At 43.9% G+C, this 16,383-nt stretch overlaps 1 protein-coding gene across 11 annotated transcripts in view; it reads left to right on the plus strand.

The window, feature by feature from the left end:
• FGD5 (FYVE, RhoGEF and PH domain containing 5) overlaps positions 1–16,383 on the plus strand; it is a 295,580-nt gene that overhangs the window by 239,170 nt on the left and 40,027 nt on the right. For all 11 annotated transcript variants that reach the window (XR_009761507.1, XR_009761505.1, XR_009761506.1 and 8 more), the window contains 2 exons: positions 1,421–1,492; positions 1,781–1,849. Coding sequence is in view for 7 of the 11 variants with exons in the window: in XM_061618450.1 (XP_061474434.1) it covers positions 1,421–1,492; positions 1,781–1,849 (141 nt within the window). In the remaining 4 variants the exon portion in view is untranslated. The remainder of the gene's footprint in view (positions 1–1,420; positions 1,493–1,780; positions 1,850–16,383) is intronic.

Here is a 16,383-nt window from a genome sequence, read left to right on the forward strand (position 1 = left end):
TAAACAGGCTGCGCCTACAAGGAAGAAACTTTCAATTAATGCTGCTGTGAACCTTTGCTGAATGACACTTCCTCTTGATTAAACATTACAAGAGGATCTAGACCACACGGAAGAGAATTGCTGGACAATGCATTGCTTCCTGCATAAGGGATGATTCACAAAGCCATGCTAGGGTATGTCTTGTAGGGATGTTCCAGGGTTTAGTGGCTCTGTGCTCAAGTCCACCCATGCCAAAGGTGCTGTGTGACAGCTTCAGTAGCTGTTAATTGGCTTCAACATCTGTACTGTAGTTAATGCTATGTAAAATTTTATGGTTGTAATGAGAGACTGTTTTAAATGTATTGTGCTCTGTTTTTAGCCACTTTAGAAGCTCTTTAGGCATTGAAGAGCAGAGCAGAAATGTTTGAAAATAAATAAATGAAATATGTTAAGTGCTTGTATGGAATCTCCATTCTAATTTTGCTTCCATAAACTTCAAAAAAGTAATGCCTCAGCAATAATAAAAGGTTCTAGGCCCAGTCTGTTACTGAGATCTAGGTGAAAGCTGACCCTATCATTAGGCAGGGTGAGCATCATGAAAGGGCAGCAAATTGTTACTTATTTAATTTTTTATTGTATTTTGTTTTACTCCCAGAGAGAGGCACTTGTGGGTTTTTCTGCTTCAGGTGCCAAAAGAACATGACCTGCCTTGGATATAATTTGCATTGACTTGGGGAAAGGGGATGCTATTTGCTATGCCGCCTCAAGGAGCAAACTGCCCTGTCTTGGTGCCTCTTATCTTCTCTTGAACTTAAAAGGGAATGTTGATATCACCTTCTAAGAATCAAAAGCTAAACATTATTATTATTATTTTATTATTTATTAAATTTCTGTACCGCCCCATAGCCGAAGCTCTCTGGGTGGTTCACAACAGAATAAAACATCAATATACAATTAAAACCACATATATAATTCAAAACACACAGAAATACAAAATATTAAAATACTAATATATTGAAAATACTAACAGTGTTAAATGTAAAAATATGAAGATGTTATAATATTACATAATTAAATTAAAATGCCTGAGAGAAGAGGAAGGTTTTAACCTGGCGCCGAAAAGATAATAACGTTGGCGCCAGGCGTACTTCAAGGGGGAGATCGTTCCATAGTTCGGGGGCCACCACTGAGAAGGCCCTTTTTCTTGTTGCTACCCTCCGAGCTTCCCTCTGAGTAGGTGCCCGGAGGAGGGCCTTCAATATTGAATGAAGTGTACGGGTAGGTTCATATCGGGAGAGGCGTTCCATCAGGTATTGTGGTCCCAGGCCGTGTAAGGCTTTATAGGTTAAAACCAGCACCTTGAATTGGGCCCAGATAATACATAATACATAATAATAATAGTAATAGTAATAGTAGTAATAAATTTCTTTCTCTGTCACAGGAAAATTTGCAGAAGCTGGTACATATAGAGTACAGTGTCAAGGGGCAGAGCAACCTCCTCCAACCAGGAAGGGTGAGTTCCATTTAGGCTTTCTCCAATTGTTGTCATTTGTTTGTAGTGGCTTACCAGGCTAGTCAGATCACTCCTCTGCCCACCTGCCCTGGCCCACAATGCCACTGCAGACTCTATTTTCCATGGCTTACCATTATATACTCTTTCTCTTTTACTTAGAAGACAATTAAACCAGGCCAGGGGCAGCAGACACATGGTGAAAGTGATCTAATTCTCATGTTGAGTCGCTGAACGTAAACAGCAGCCTCCAAAGGCACAATGTACTGATGCCTTTGTTTTCTTCTTCAGGTGTTTGTTAAAGAAGGAACGCTAATGAAAGTATGTGGGAAAAATAGGCACCCTCGACATTTGTTCTTGGTAAGAATACCTGCTCGGTTTTTATTTTGTGTCTTTCATACTGCAGCCACATGCATACAAGTGGATGTTGGTAACTAAGGCGTGTGATCCTAATCATCCTTACCAGAGAACAAGTGACAATGGATTGTATCCAGTGTAGCGCTAAGTCAGGGTCCTGTCGGCGTGACACTTACTGCTAGTGCAACAGGGCTTTCCCCTCCCTCCCCCTGCGTGCCACCTAAATCTGTTCTAGGGACACTCTGGAGCTTGGGTGTGCTTGCAGGAGGGGAGAGAGAGCCCCATTGTGCAAGTGGAAATCCTTGTGTTGATGGGATGCATTAGCTGGATGGTGCCCTATGAACACGTTGCAATTTACTTCTGAACAAACATGCTTAGGATGGCATGGCAAAGCTGCATTCTGTACACATTTACTCGGACGCAATTTCCAGTTATCTTAGTGGAACTTGCTGTGTATATTTACTCAGGAGTATCAGGCTGTATCCACCTCTAGGATGCACACCTTAACGTTGTGAAGGGGCTTGAGCGTGTTGAAGATGCTGAGAGCAATGCCGTCAGGAGTCTAGACCAAGAGGCTAGACTCCTAGCAGGGGCACCCAAGGCAGAATGGTCAAAGCTGAGATACCAGACTAAGATGCATCCAAACTCAGAGGAAGGCAATGGTAAACCACCTCTGAATATCTCTTACCACAAAAACCCTATGAACAGAGTATCCAAAATGCAACACAAGATAGTGCTGGAAGATGAGACCCCCAGGTCAGAAGGCACTCACCAAGCTACTGGGGAAGAACAATGGACAAGTACGAGTAGCGCTGTGACTAATGATGCAGCTGGGTCAAAGCCGAACGGAAGCCGAGAGGCTAATGTGCACAGATGTGAAAGGAGAGTGCGGAGTTGTATGACGCACACAATAGGAACATGGACTGTGAGAAGCATGAACCAGTGAAAGTTAGAAATTGTCAAGCAAGAAATGGAACGTATCAATGTTACAATACTTGGCGTGAGTGAATGAAAATGGACGGGAATGGGACATTTCCAATCAGGCAACTACAAAATATTTTATGCAGGAAATGAGAAATTAAGAAGAAATGGGGTTGCTTTAATAGTGAGAAGTGATGTAGCAAAAACAATTAGGAGCTACAATGCAAGGTCTGAGCAAGTGATATCAATGAGATTAAACAGGAAACCTATTAACATAACCATCATCCAAGTCTATGCTCCAACGTCAAACGCAGAAGAAGAAGAATTGGAGAGATTTTACGCAGAAGTACAGCAGGAAATTGATCACACACCAAAACAAGATGTGCTGATAATCATGGGAGACTGGAATGTGAAAGTAGGGAACAGAGAAGAACTAGGAATTGTGGGGAAATGGGGCTTAGGAGACAGAAATGAAGCAGGAGAAAGACTTACTGAATTCTGTGAAGCCAATAATTTGTTTCTTGCGAACACATTTTTCGAGCAACCCAAAAGACGACTGTACACATCTATATAGGTCAATATAGGAATCAACTTGATTATATAAGTGGTAGCAGAAGATGGAGAAGTTCCATACTTTCTGCTAAAACAAGACCAGGAGCAGACTGTGATACAGATCATGAACTGGTCGTATCGAAAATCAGAATAAAGCTAAAGAAGAAGAACAAAACCATTACAATGCCAAAATACAATTTAAATAACATCCCAGAAGAATATATAGATCAAATAAGGAACAGGTTTGAGGCTTTAAACTTAGTTGAACCAGAAGAACAATGGAGTGAAGTCAGTGTCCTGGCTAGACCGAGACTCACGAGACGGAGACGAGGATGGAATCAATTCCTGTTTTATTAAAGTAACATCAAAGGCAATATGTTACATAGGCACACTATGCTAGCTCACTGCAATCCCTAACTAAGCTACCTAAGTAAACTCTGCAGAGTGTGAAGGAAGTTGAGTCAACACCCCAGTCAGGGGGGAGCGGGCTTAAATAGGAAAGGTCTTCGCCCTTAATCTTTGATTCCTTCGAAGAACCTCTGTCTGACCGAAGTGCTTCTCCCGGCATCTGGTGTGGGGCGAAAGGGGGCATGCTTCTGCCAGCTCATCCAGCAATACAGCCTCGATAGGTGCTGACTCAGCTTCGAGAGGTGGGGAAGCACTTGACGTGCCAAGGGGGGAGCTCGGGGGGTGGAGTTGGCACCTGCGCCAAGACATCCCCCAACGGCTCCCTGGGGGCATTTGGAAGCTGAGTGCAGTCTTTTTTGGCAGGAGAACTGTCCGTGGGAACTGGCACAGTGTCAAACACCCCCCCTCCCACCTCATCTTCGCTAGCCACAACACCGTCTGATTCTTCCCCTTGCTCTAGCAGCCAGCTCTGACGCTCATCCAACCCCCGTCCTTGATCGTCCTGAGAGAGCTGGGTCTCGACAGTCAGAGACATTATCAGGGAAGAATGCAAAAAGATAATACCTCTAGTTAAAAAGAGAGAAAGACCTTAATGAATTACTGAAGAAACTCTTCAAATGGTTAAAGAGAGAAGGAAAGCAAAAGGAGATAGAAATACGGTCAGAACCCTAAATACAACAATACAGCGACTAGTACGTAGGGACAAAGAGAACTATTACAATAGTTATTGTATAGAAATAGAAGAGGACAACAAAAAGGGAAGAACAACAGCCCTATTCCAAAAGATTAGAGAAATGAAAGGAAAATTTAAACAAAGATTGGGGTGTTGAATAATGAACAGGGGAACACACTGACTGACTGAGATGAAATAAAAGGAAGATGGAAGCAATACACTGAAGAACTCTATAAAAGAGATGCCAGGATGACAGATTCATTCATGGAGGAACTGTATGATGAAGAACCAGACATTTTAGAATATGAGGTGAAAGCTGCTCTTAAAATTCTTGGAAGAAACAAATCACCAGGAATAGCTGGCATACCAATAGAGTTGCTACAAGCTACTGAGACAGAATCTGTCCAAGTTTTGAGAAAAATCTGTCAAGAAATATGGAAAACTAAACAATGTCCCACAGACTGGAAGTGTTCCATATACATCCCAATTCCAAAGAAAGGGGATCCCAGGGAATGCAGTAATTATCAAACTATTGCCTTAATATCTCATGCAAGTAAAGTAATGCTCAAGATTCTACAACAAAGGCTCTTACCATGTATGGAGCGAGAAATGCCAGACATCCAAGCTGGATTTAGAAAGGGAAGAGGCACCAGAGATCATATTGCAAACATACGTTAGATAATGGAACAGACCAAGGAATTTCAGAAGGAAATCACCCTGTGCTTTATAGATTACAGCAAAGCCTTTGACTGTGTAGATCATGGAAAACTATGGAAAGCCTTAAAAGAAATGGGGGTGCCACAGCATCTGATTGACCTGATGTGCAACCTATACTCTGGACAAGAGGCTACTGTTAGGACAGAATATGGCCACCAACTTGGATGGCTTTAAAAGAAGATTAGACAAATTCATGGAGGACAGGGCTATCAATGGCTACTAGCCATGATGGCGGTGCTCTGCCACCCTAGTCAGAGGCAGTATGCTTCTGAAAACCAGTTGCCGGAAGCCTCAGGATGGGAGAGTGTTCTTGCACTCAGGTCCTGCTTGCGGGCTTCCCCCAGGCACCTGGTTGGCCACTGTGAGAACAGGTTGCTGGACTAGATGGGCCACTGGCCTGATCCAGCAGGCTCTTCTTACGTTCTTAATATGGAGAAACCGATTGGTTCCCAATCAGAAAGGGTGTGAAACAGGGGTGTATTTTATCACCCTATTCGTTTAATTTATACGCAGAACATATCATACGGAAAGCAGGATTGGACCAAGAGCTGTATATCTATTAATTGTCCCATCACAGTAATACCCACATGGTGGGTCAGTAAAAGCCACCCTTTTGGTTTCAGGATTAACTCAGCACAAAGAATTGGTATTTTCATTTCCATTAGGTCTTTTTATAGCTAGATCTTATGCAGAATTAGGTGTGCGTCAAGTAGGGATGGGGGAGCAATTCAATTCAGTCCACATTTAAAGGCAAACTTACCAAATGTATACTTTTCAAAAGAAAAAGCTAATTGAAACACAGCAATCCTTTCAAATTTGTACTTCTCTGAATTTTGCAGTGTAGTTCTCCAGCCAGGTAATGTGTACAAAACATACAAAAACATAATATGCAAGGGGAAATGTGTTTGAAAAAATGTGTATATATTAAGAAAAATTACACACAAAACATATATATTAGGAGTATACTAAAATGCTGTAGAATTTTCACAGGTTTTTTTTTAAAAATATCACAAATTGACATGGAAATCTGAGGAACCCAATTTAAGATTAGAAAAAATGGCAAACTAACAGAAACCAAAATTGACAGATTTGTCCATCCCTCTCCTCAGTCCACTGATTTCAATGTACTTAAGTATGAATTTGTTCTGGGATGGACACTTCCTTTGGTGCCATTGGAAGTGTCTGTCTTGGGGCTAGTAGCAATTTGCTGGGGCGGGATTTTTATCGAGACTGTAATGGGAAAGCCCAGATAATTGCTTAAAATATGCATATAATGTGCTGAAATCATTTACGCATGCTTAGATTTGCTTAGAAGATGCTTAAGAATTATTGAAATAGTGTATAAAGTCTGCTGTATGCTTGAGAGCCAAATAGTAAAACTGGAGCAGTTTGAAACTGCCCCCCTTTTTTCCTCGGTACTAAAGCTGTAACTCTGAGAAACATCTGGAATAAACAAAACATTATTTTCTCATGAAGTTGAGTACGGTACAAGATAACAGGTCTGGGCAGACAGCCAGAGTGTTATGTAAACAGTCAGTCTGAAGTAAGAGGAAATCCTTATATGGAGACGTTAAGCAGACTAGATGAGAAGAAAGACTCATCTAGAGCATCTGATGAAAGCCTGATGAGAAGTAGCAAAAAGTAGATAAGACCATGGGAACATGCTTTCCCTTAGAAGAGAAAGAGTATAAAAGGCCAGGTTTCATAGCATTCAGGGCTCTTCAGCTCTGCTAGAGTGGGGGGTTGAAAAAAGCAGGAGAGAACCATCCATCTGTTCTTTCTATGACATCTGATGGGTCATGTATCACATACATGTATTTCCATGTGTAACTTTGGCTTTGTGATATGACTTAAGAGTTTAACTCAGTTCTTCAACTATTGTAACATGTTTTAACTAAGATGTGCCTTCAGAGTCTTATACTTTGATATTAAATGGATATCCAGCAACTTCTTTCATGCTGATATATATATTTCTATTTTTCTGTTTTCTGTTTCTGCAATGATGGCTAAGGCCACCTAGGATGCATTTTATTAGTGGTAGTGTGCAAGATAAGAATAAATAGCGTATAGACTGTTCTGCTGTCTGAAGTCTGGCTCCCAAATAGAAAATTGCTGGTACCTCCCAAGATTCAAGAATTCTTTAGTGGGGTCTTCTCTGTTCTCCGCCTATGCTAGACAACTGCTGTTGATAACCTGTGAGCTTAGGTGACCTAACATTTGACATACAAGGACTCTATATAGACACGGAGGAAAGGAGAAAGCAAGAACCCTCGACCCTATGCATTCAGTGACAAGGGGCCTGGGCTGCAGTTCTGATGCTGGTCTCCCTGGCCCTGCTGCCACTCTTATTTAGGAAAAAAACAAAACTAGATATATGAAATGCAATCTCACATTCAACATCATGTCCATTCTGCCTCTAACTCTGTATATGATCAGTCTATTGCTTTATTTGAGCAGCACTTGGCCCTAAAATTTGTCTTCTGTATGCTTAGCTCTGAAACATGTGAAATAATATTCATGACCAAGGTGCCTCTGAGCAGGTGAAGTGTGCATTCCTTCAGTAGCTTCAGCTGGCCATGGCTGTAGGATTAGCAATTAGAACTTCCAGGTACCAGAATAGTACCCTGCAATAGTATTCTTGGAAGCTCTCTTTCTCCTTCCCACTGCATTGTGGAAGTGGCAGTGGGAGATGTAAGCATAGCCTCAGGTTTATTTATGCTTTTCACAGATTGTCCTCATCATGAAAGTTGCAGAGGTGGAGTGAGCGTTACAGTTGAAACAAAGTGTGCATTGAAATGAGAGTAAATATACTATTAGATGGCTATGGGGGAGCAATTTCTAAATGAGACATGAGTTTTGGCTTCTGTTGAAAGTTCTGCTGCTCAGAATAAAACTGGCTGTTCACTGCAGGGGGAAAATAATCCCTTGACAGCTGGAGACATTGCAAATGCTAATTCTTGTGGGATTTAATAGATGCAGGAATATACACCAGTGACTGTTATTTTATGCTTGCCTGCCAGAAGTGAATGATGCAGTCATACATGTGTATTATCATGACAGACAAGTTGCTGAAGTTAGACTGAAAAATAATTTGTATCAAAACAAAAAAGTAAAACAGCAAGACCATGCAGTCCCTTATCTATGACTTTTAAAAGATCCAGGTAATGAACTCTAGAAAAATAAAAGGCTTGAAAAACCTTTGGGGTATTTTTCAGCATCATCAATTGAGCTGGAAGCCATCAGTGGTTCTAGTAGGAATATCACAATCTGGATAGTATCTCCTAATCTACATGATCTTTTAAATAGTTTGCTGCTGCTCATGCAACAGGACTTTCCCTTCCTCTCCTCTCCCCACGCACCCCCAAAATCTGCTCCAGAGGGCTCAGAAGTCTGTTGCGCAAACACAATGGCAGTCAATATTGGATGCAACTCCTTGCACAGAATGTGCCTACGTGTTTTATGTAGTTACATTAAGAACATAAAAACAGCCTGCTGGATCAGACCAGTGGCCCATCTTGTCAGCATCCTGTTCTCACAATGGCCAACCAGATGCATATGGGAAGCCCACAAGCAGTATAACTTCCCCAGTGATATTGTTTGGTGTGGGACTGAAACAGTCTTTGTAAATGAACACTTCAGTAGGACTCACTTCCTTGCCAATAAGGTGGTAGACTAAAAGGCATTTCACATCCTCAGGTGACAGAGAGATGGTCAATCTACTGAAGAAAAGGAACAGTGAAGCTCCTTTAGAAATGGCTGTTTTGTACAGTAAACACACAGTTATTATTTCAAATCTATGCACAATGATCTATATGCAAGTTGCATTTAATGTCCCCCATGTGAATTGGCTCAGATTGATGCCTACAAAATGTTCCAAAGGAATATAAGCTGGGCTGGATGTGTGGGTGTAGCAAGTGCAGCAGCATACCCTGGTGAACTCTGAAAGGAGGATCCAGCATCTCTGTAAACAGACATTGCTCAGGAAACAGGCAAGTACCCAGTGAAACAGAGCAAACATCCTGCCAGGATACACCAGATTCAACAATACTAGACAACTGTGTGGCTGCAAAATATGTCTAAAGCAAGGTTTTCCTATACATTATTCCCCTTACCAATTAATGAAGTAACTCTCAAACTGTGGGGTAGGCATCAAAGTTGGAGGTGCTGCAACATTTGGAGCAGGAGGCACATTGATCCAGATAAAGGCAGGATTATGAGCGAGGCTGCACCTTGATCTCTCACAAGCCAATAACTGAATAGTTTAAATGTCCCTGGGACCTTACTGATTTGTAGAAGTAAATGCACCCTTAATACCTCATCATCACAATATGACTTGATTCCTGCATTGAGCAGAGGGTTGGACTTGATGGCCTTAGAGGCCCCTTGCAAGTTCATAGAATCATAGAATAGTAGAGTTGGAAGGGGCCTATAAGGCCATCGAGTCCAACCCCCTGCTCAATGCAGGAATCCAAATTAAAGCATGCCCGACAGGTGGCTGTCCAACTGCATCTTGAAGGCCTCCAGTGTTGGAGAGCCCACCACCTCCTTAGGTAATTGGTTCCATTGTCGTACTGCTCTAACAGGAAGTTTTTCCTGATGTTCAGTCAAATTTGGCTTCCTGCAACTTGAGCCCATTATTTTGTGTTCTGCATTCTGGGATGATGGGGCATAGCTGCACTGTTTCAGTATTTCCATTGCTTTAGGAAGGGAGTTAGAGAAATCCTGTTTGCTACCTTTGAACCACAGATCCTTGCACACAATAGCAGGCTGTATAATGACTTGTGAACATGCAAAGATCCTTGCACACAAGTAATTGCATTTGTATCCAACCTCCAAAACCAACACCAAAATAGTAGTATAAATTAAGAAGGAAGACCAATGTCAAAAGCTGAGAGGCACTAACTAAACTCATGCTCATAGTCCAGATCACAGTGTAGTATGAACAGATAGGATTAGGGTGCTCACTTCTGCATTTTGGAAAGGAGCATTTTGGCATTTTCTAGGGGTGGGAAAAAACATACTAGTGGCGATAGTAGTGCTTGTCATTCCCTACCCCTGCCGCCTGCCTGGAAATACTGTGTTAATGCATAGCACTATACGGGGGGGGGATGGCATATACCAGTGGTGGGCCCCCATTTAGAATTATTGAATTGTAGAGTTGGAAGGGGCCTATAAGGCCATCGAGTCCAACCCCCTGCTCAATGCAGGAATCCAACTTAAAGCATACTGCATGGGTGGCTGTCCAGCTGCCTCTTGAAGGCCTCCAGTGTTGGACAGCCCACCACCTCCCTAGGTAATTGGTTCCATTGTAGTACTAACAGTCAGGAAGTCTTTCCTGATGTTCAGCCAAAATCTGGCTTCCTGTAACTTGAGCCCATTATTCTGAATCCTGCATTCTGGGATGATCAATAAGAGATCCTGGCCTTCCTCTGTGTAGCAAGCTTTCAAGTACTTTCAAGTGCTATCATATCTCCTCTCAGTCTTCTCAAGGCTAAACTTGCCCAGTTCTTTCAATCTCTCCCCATAAGGCTGTTTCCAGTCTCTTGATCATTCCTGTTGTCCTCCTCTTAACCTGTTCCAGTTTGTCTGCATCCTTCTTAAAGTACGGTATCCAGAACTGGACTCAGTGGTCAAAATGAGGCCTAACCAGTGCCAAATAGAGGAGAACTATTACTTCATGTGATTTGGAAACTATACTTCTGTTAATGTAGCCTAAAATAGCATTTCCTTTTTTGCAGCCACATTGCTGTGTTGGCTCATATTCATCTTGTGATCAACAGCAATCCCAAGATCCTTCTTGAATGCCGTATTGCTGAGCCAAGTATCCCCCATCTTATAACTGTGCATTTGGTTTATTTTTCCTAAATGTACTTTGCACTTATCCCTGTTAAATTTCATTCTGTTGTTTTCAACTGAATGTGCCAACCTATCAAGAACACTTTGAATTTTGTTTCTGTCCTCCAGGGTATTAGCTATCCCTCCCAATTTTGTATCACCTGCAAATTTGATAAGCATTCCCTGCACCTCCTCATCCAAGTCATTAATAAAAATGTTGAAGAGCATTGGACCCAGGACCAAGCCCTGCGGTATCCCACTCGTTACCTCCCCCACTTTGAGAAGAAACCACTGATAGGCACTCAGAGTAAGATTGTGTAGCCAACTATGGATCCACCTGCTAATTGTTCCATTCAGCCCACATTTAGCTAATTTGCTAATCAGAATATCATGGGGCAATTTGTCAAAAGCTTTGCTGAAGTCAAAATACTGTATATATTATGTCCACAGCATCCCCACAGTCTACCAGGGAGGTTACCAAATCAAAAAATAAGATAAGATTAGTCTGGCAGGATTTGTTCTTGATAAATCCATGTTGGCTTCTAGTAATCATTACATTGTTTTCAAGGTGCTCACAGATTGGTTTCCAGACCTTACAAAACAGCAATACAAAGAGGAATTTGAAGGGGGCAGGGAATGGAGGGTGTCTTGTTGCCTAATAGGGCTGCCTTTCTTAGAAACAACTCCACACACTTTAGGTAAACTTTAACTAGGACAGCTTTATTTATGTATCAGTACACAGGTCCTCCGTGACGCAGAGTGGTAAGCGGCGGTAACGCAGTCGAAGCTCTGCTCACAGCCGGAGTTCAATTCCAACGGAAGGAGGAAGTCGAACCTCCGGTAAAAGGGGTCTAGGTCCACTCAGCCTTCCATCCATCCGTGGTCAGTAAAATGAGTACCCGGCCTATGCTGGGGGGTAAAGAAAGGCCTGGGACGGAACTGGCAATCCCACCCCATATATATATGGTCTGCTTAGTAAACGTTGCAAGACGTCACCCTAAGAGTCGGAAACGACTCGCACTACAAGTGTGGGGACACCTTTACCTTTTTTACACAGGAAGCCAAGCTGATTCCTTCCCCTCTAGGCCTGTCTGACTGTCCTTGCTCCTCCCCCCTCCTCTCCTCGACCCAGGAACTAACTACATATCTCCCCCCTTTTAAGTTCCAATTCCTCTCTTTCCAAATTTACAAATCCATCCGCTGTGGGGGCCTAACTTCCTGACCACTCCTGGTTCGGTATGATGGCATTGGAGATTCCAGTTTACTAGGGTTTTGTGGTTCTTTCTCATGCAGTTGCCCCCGTACCAATGGATGAGTCTCCTCATCCTCTGACAGTGGACTATGCTGTAGCCTGGCTTCATGAGACTCAGGGGGATTGTTTCTATAGGATCTTTTCAAATGGAAGCTGTTTCTTCTAAGCTTAACCTTTGGGGTAACTATCCAATATGATCTTGGAGAGTGAACCTTTTCAGCTACCGGCCCCCAGGTTCTTTTATCACAAACCCAAACTGTTTCACCAGGCTGTTCATCACAGGGTTGGACTCCATGGCAATTATCAGAGTTCCTCTTTTGTCTCTGCCTTCTTTAGTTTTCCTAGTTAGTCCGTTCCTCCAGATCCACCAGTTGGGGGAGCAACTGCTGTGGGGCCATTGGTAATGTTGTTCTGATATGGTTTCCCATAAGGAACTCTATGGGCTGTATCCATTTGAGAGAGGAGAGGCCCTATATTCCATCAGGGCCTTATGCGGGTCAGCATTCTTTTTCAATTGCAGTGTTACTATTTTAACAGCTGCTTCCACAAACCCATTGCTTTGAGGGAACCTGGGACTAGATGTCTGGTGCTGAAACCCATACTCTTCTGCAAATCTCCAGAATTCTGAAGTCTTAAGAGGAAGCAACTGAGGTCCATTGTCACTCCTGACCAGCTCTGGGACCCCATGCCTGGCAAATATGGACTTGCAATGTTGGATAATTGTATGGGAATTCAAATTGGATAAACTGGCTATTTCTGGGAATCGGGAATAGTAGTCTGTGAGCAGAAGGTACCAGTTTCCCTGGTAATGAAAGAGTTCTAGTGCAACCTTTTGCCAGGGCTTCTTGGGAAATTCTGAGGGCATCACTGGTTCATGGCAGGTGCCACTCTCCTGAAGGCAAACTTGGCATCTCTTCACCATCTTTTCTATTTCTGTTGAGAGTCCTGGCCACCAAACTGATTCCCTTGCCTGGGCCCAACACTTGACTATACCCCAGTGTCCACTATGGATTCTGGAAAGAATTTCTTCTCACATCTTCTTTGGGATGACCAGGTGAGCTCCCCTCACTAACATTCCATCTGGAACAGTGATGTCATGGTGCACCTGCCAGAATTTCAGACACTCCTGGTCAAGTAAGCATTTCTTTGGCCATCATTCCACACTGTACTGTGCAATCTTACACAAAATGGGATCTGTCTGCTGGGCCTTCCCAATGTCCTGCAAGTGTTTGTCTGAGGTTGAAAAGCCTGACACAATGGACTGGATATATTCTGCAGCTTCCTATTCTAGTTCTCCATTTCCACATTCCCCCAGAGGGGGATGTCTAGAAAGTGCATCTGCAACAGTCAGTTTCTTCTCTGGTACATGAGTGATATCAAAGGCATATCTCATCATTCTCATCTGGAACCTTTGTAACCGAGGGGTGAGATCATTCAATCTCTTGGTAATGAAAATGGGAACAAGGGGTTTGTGGGCTGTCTCAACCATGAAATATAGTCCTGTAACAAAATCCTGGAGTTGTTCACATGCCCAGGTGATGGCCCAAGCACCTTCTCCATTTGAGCATACCATTTTTCAGACAGTGATAAGGTCATTGAAGCAAAGGGAACTGGATGGATATGCCCATCACCCTGGAGTTGTAACAGTACAGCTCCCAACCCACAGGATGAAGCATCTCAGAAATAACAGTCTTTTTCAAAGGGTCAAATGTCATGAGAACAGGTGCTGTTGTCAGGGCCTCTTTGATTGTTTCAAAAGATAATTCTTGGCATGGGTCCCAGACAAATGCATTGTCCACTTTTAACAGTTGATTGAGTGGGCCAGTAAGATCTGATAGGCAAGGCAAAAATTGACCCAAGAAGTTCACCATACCCAGAAATTGACGGAACTCTCTGGTAGATTTGGGAACTGGGAATATTCTAATTGCTGTGCTCCACGAGCTAGAGGGAGCCCCAGCTGACGAAGCGTCAAGGCCCCAGCTCACAAAGCGTCAAGGCGAGTTAGGCAGCAGAGCGAAAAGAGGGTAAGTAGCTCCCATTTATTCCATTATTTAATTGAATTAAAACAGCTCAGAGAAATAAGCAATAAGGGCAGCCTAAGGTCACCCTGAGCTAGGAGCCAAATCCTGAAAGAACCTATATCTTAGGAGACAGATCCTAGGAGAAGGAAGCCTATAGAAAGCTAGTGTTCAACACCACCCTAGCAGGAAAGCTTCAGGGGACACTGTAAATAAGGCTAAATTCCAGTCGGAGAGAAGGGGAAAAAGGAAACTCCACCGATACATACAGGGAGAGAGTCAGCTCAGTCCTTGCTAAAAAGGGCAGCTTCAGCCTTCCTGAAACACAACCACAAGCTCTGTTTCCCTAGGCTAAAGAAAGGTCAGGCTGTTCTAGGTGGGAAAACAACAAACACAAAAGACTTGCCTGGAAGTCGCAGCCCCTTGCTGAGATTAAAAGCAGCCAAAAGCTTAAACAGCCCCGCCCCTCGCTCCGGAAGGAAGCCTGCCTTCCTGCCTTCAAAGGAAGGAAGCCTGAGATAATCCTAAAGAGTTAAGCCCCAGCTGATAGTTGAGCCATCAGCCTCAAGTAACACATAATTGGCTGGCAGCAGTAGCTGGGAGGAACCAGCCACACATATAAAGTCAGAGCACCCTAGCGAAGGAGCCTGCTCCACGAGCTAGAGGGAGCCCCAGCTGACAAAGCGTCAAGGCGAGTTAAGCAGCAGAGCGAGTCCGCCAGCAGGGCGAGTCCGCCAGCAGGGCAAGAAGGCCAGGGCCCCCCACTCTGCCCGTCTGTTCCCTAACCTCAACTAAACCGCAGTCTCCAACCCATTAACGTAATAAACCTTAAACAAAACTATGCAGGTAAGAAGCCAGCAGGGGTGTGGGGGCTTTCCAGTGTTTTGCACCGCCTGCAGCATGTACGACTATCTGCTTGTTGGACAGAAGTCGTGGGTGTGCTCTCGGTGCAATGAGCTCCTGGCTCTCCTGGAACGACTTCATTTCCTTGAGGCCAAGGTGGCAGATCTGGAAAAGCTGAGAGAGGCAGAGAGGTGTGTGGAGGAGGCCTTCAGGGACGTTATAGCTGTGTCCCACTCCAACGATGATAGCTCTCCTGCTATCATGGAGGATGATGGTCTCGGGGAAGGAGAGCATCCAGCTGAGGAAGAGGGAATCGATCCCTTAGAAGGGACCCATTCCTTGGGGGATGAGCAGCTATCCTCTCGTGCCGAGGATATATGTCCGGGGGGTGGAGGGATCCTTGTAGTGGGTGATTCGATCATTAGGAACATAGACAGTGGGGTGTGTGATGGGCGTGTAGACCGCAAGGTGTTTTGCCTGCCTGGTGCGAAGGTTGTGGATATCGCCCGTCGTTTAGATAGTTTGGTAGACAGTGCTGGGGAGGAGTCAGTGGTCGTGGTGCACGTTGGCACCAACGGCATGGGGAAATGCAGCCGTGAGGTCCTGGAAGCAAAATTTAAGTTGCTAGGTAGGATGCTGAAAGCCAGGACCTCCAAGGTGGCTTTCTCTGAAATGCTACCGGTTCCACGCGCAGGACCAGCCAGACATGCCCAGCTTTGCAATCCCAATGCATGGATGAGACAATGGTGTCGGGTGGAAGGGTTTAGATTTGTTAGGCACTGGGGAACATTTTGGGACAAGCCGGGCCTGTACAAAAGGGACGGGCTCCACTTGAACCAGAATGGAACCAGACTGCTGGCACTTAAAATTAAAAAGGTAGCAGAGCAGCTTTTAAACTGACTGAGGGGGGAAACCCGACAGCAGCTGAGGAAGGTCCGGTTCGGAATAAACCTCCCCCCGGGATAGAAACCAAAGAAATGATGAAATTTTAAAAGGGGTAGGCCTAGAAGTAGGCATTGTGAGAGCAGGGGCACGGGATATAAATTCAGAAGAGCAAAATTACCACAGGACAAACCACAAGTGCCGAAGACACTTGAAGAGAGACACTGCTTACAAGTGCCTGTACGCTAATGCTAGGAGCCTCCGAACCAAGATGGGAGAACTGGAGTGCTTGGTCTTAGAGGAGAGCATTGATATAGTGAGCATAACGGAGACCTGGTGGAATGGAGAAAACCAGTGGGATACGGTTATCCCTGGATATAAACTATACATTGAATCCAGCAAGCTCGAAACCCTAAAGAGGCAGACTCCTCCACAG

Source organism: Rhineura floridana, chromosome 3 (genome assembly GCF_030035675.1).
Source record: "Rhineura floridana isolate rRhiFlo1 chromosome 3, rRhiFlo1.hap2, whole genome shotgun sequence".
In the NCBI taxonomy this organism is placed as follows: Eukaryota; Metazoa; Chordata; class Lepidosauria; order Squamata; family Rhineuridae; genus Rhineura; species Rhineura floridana.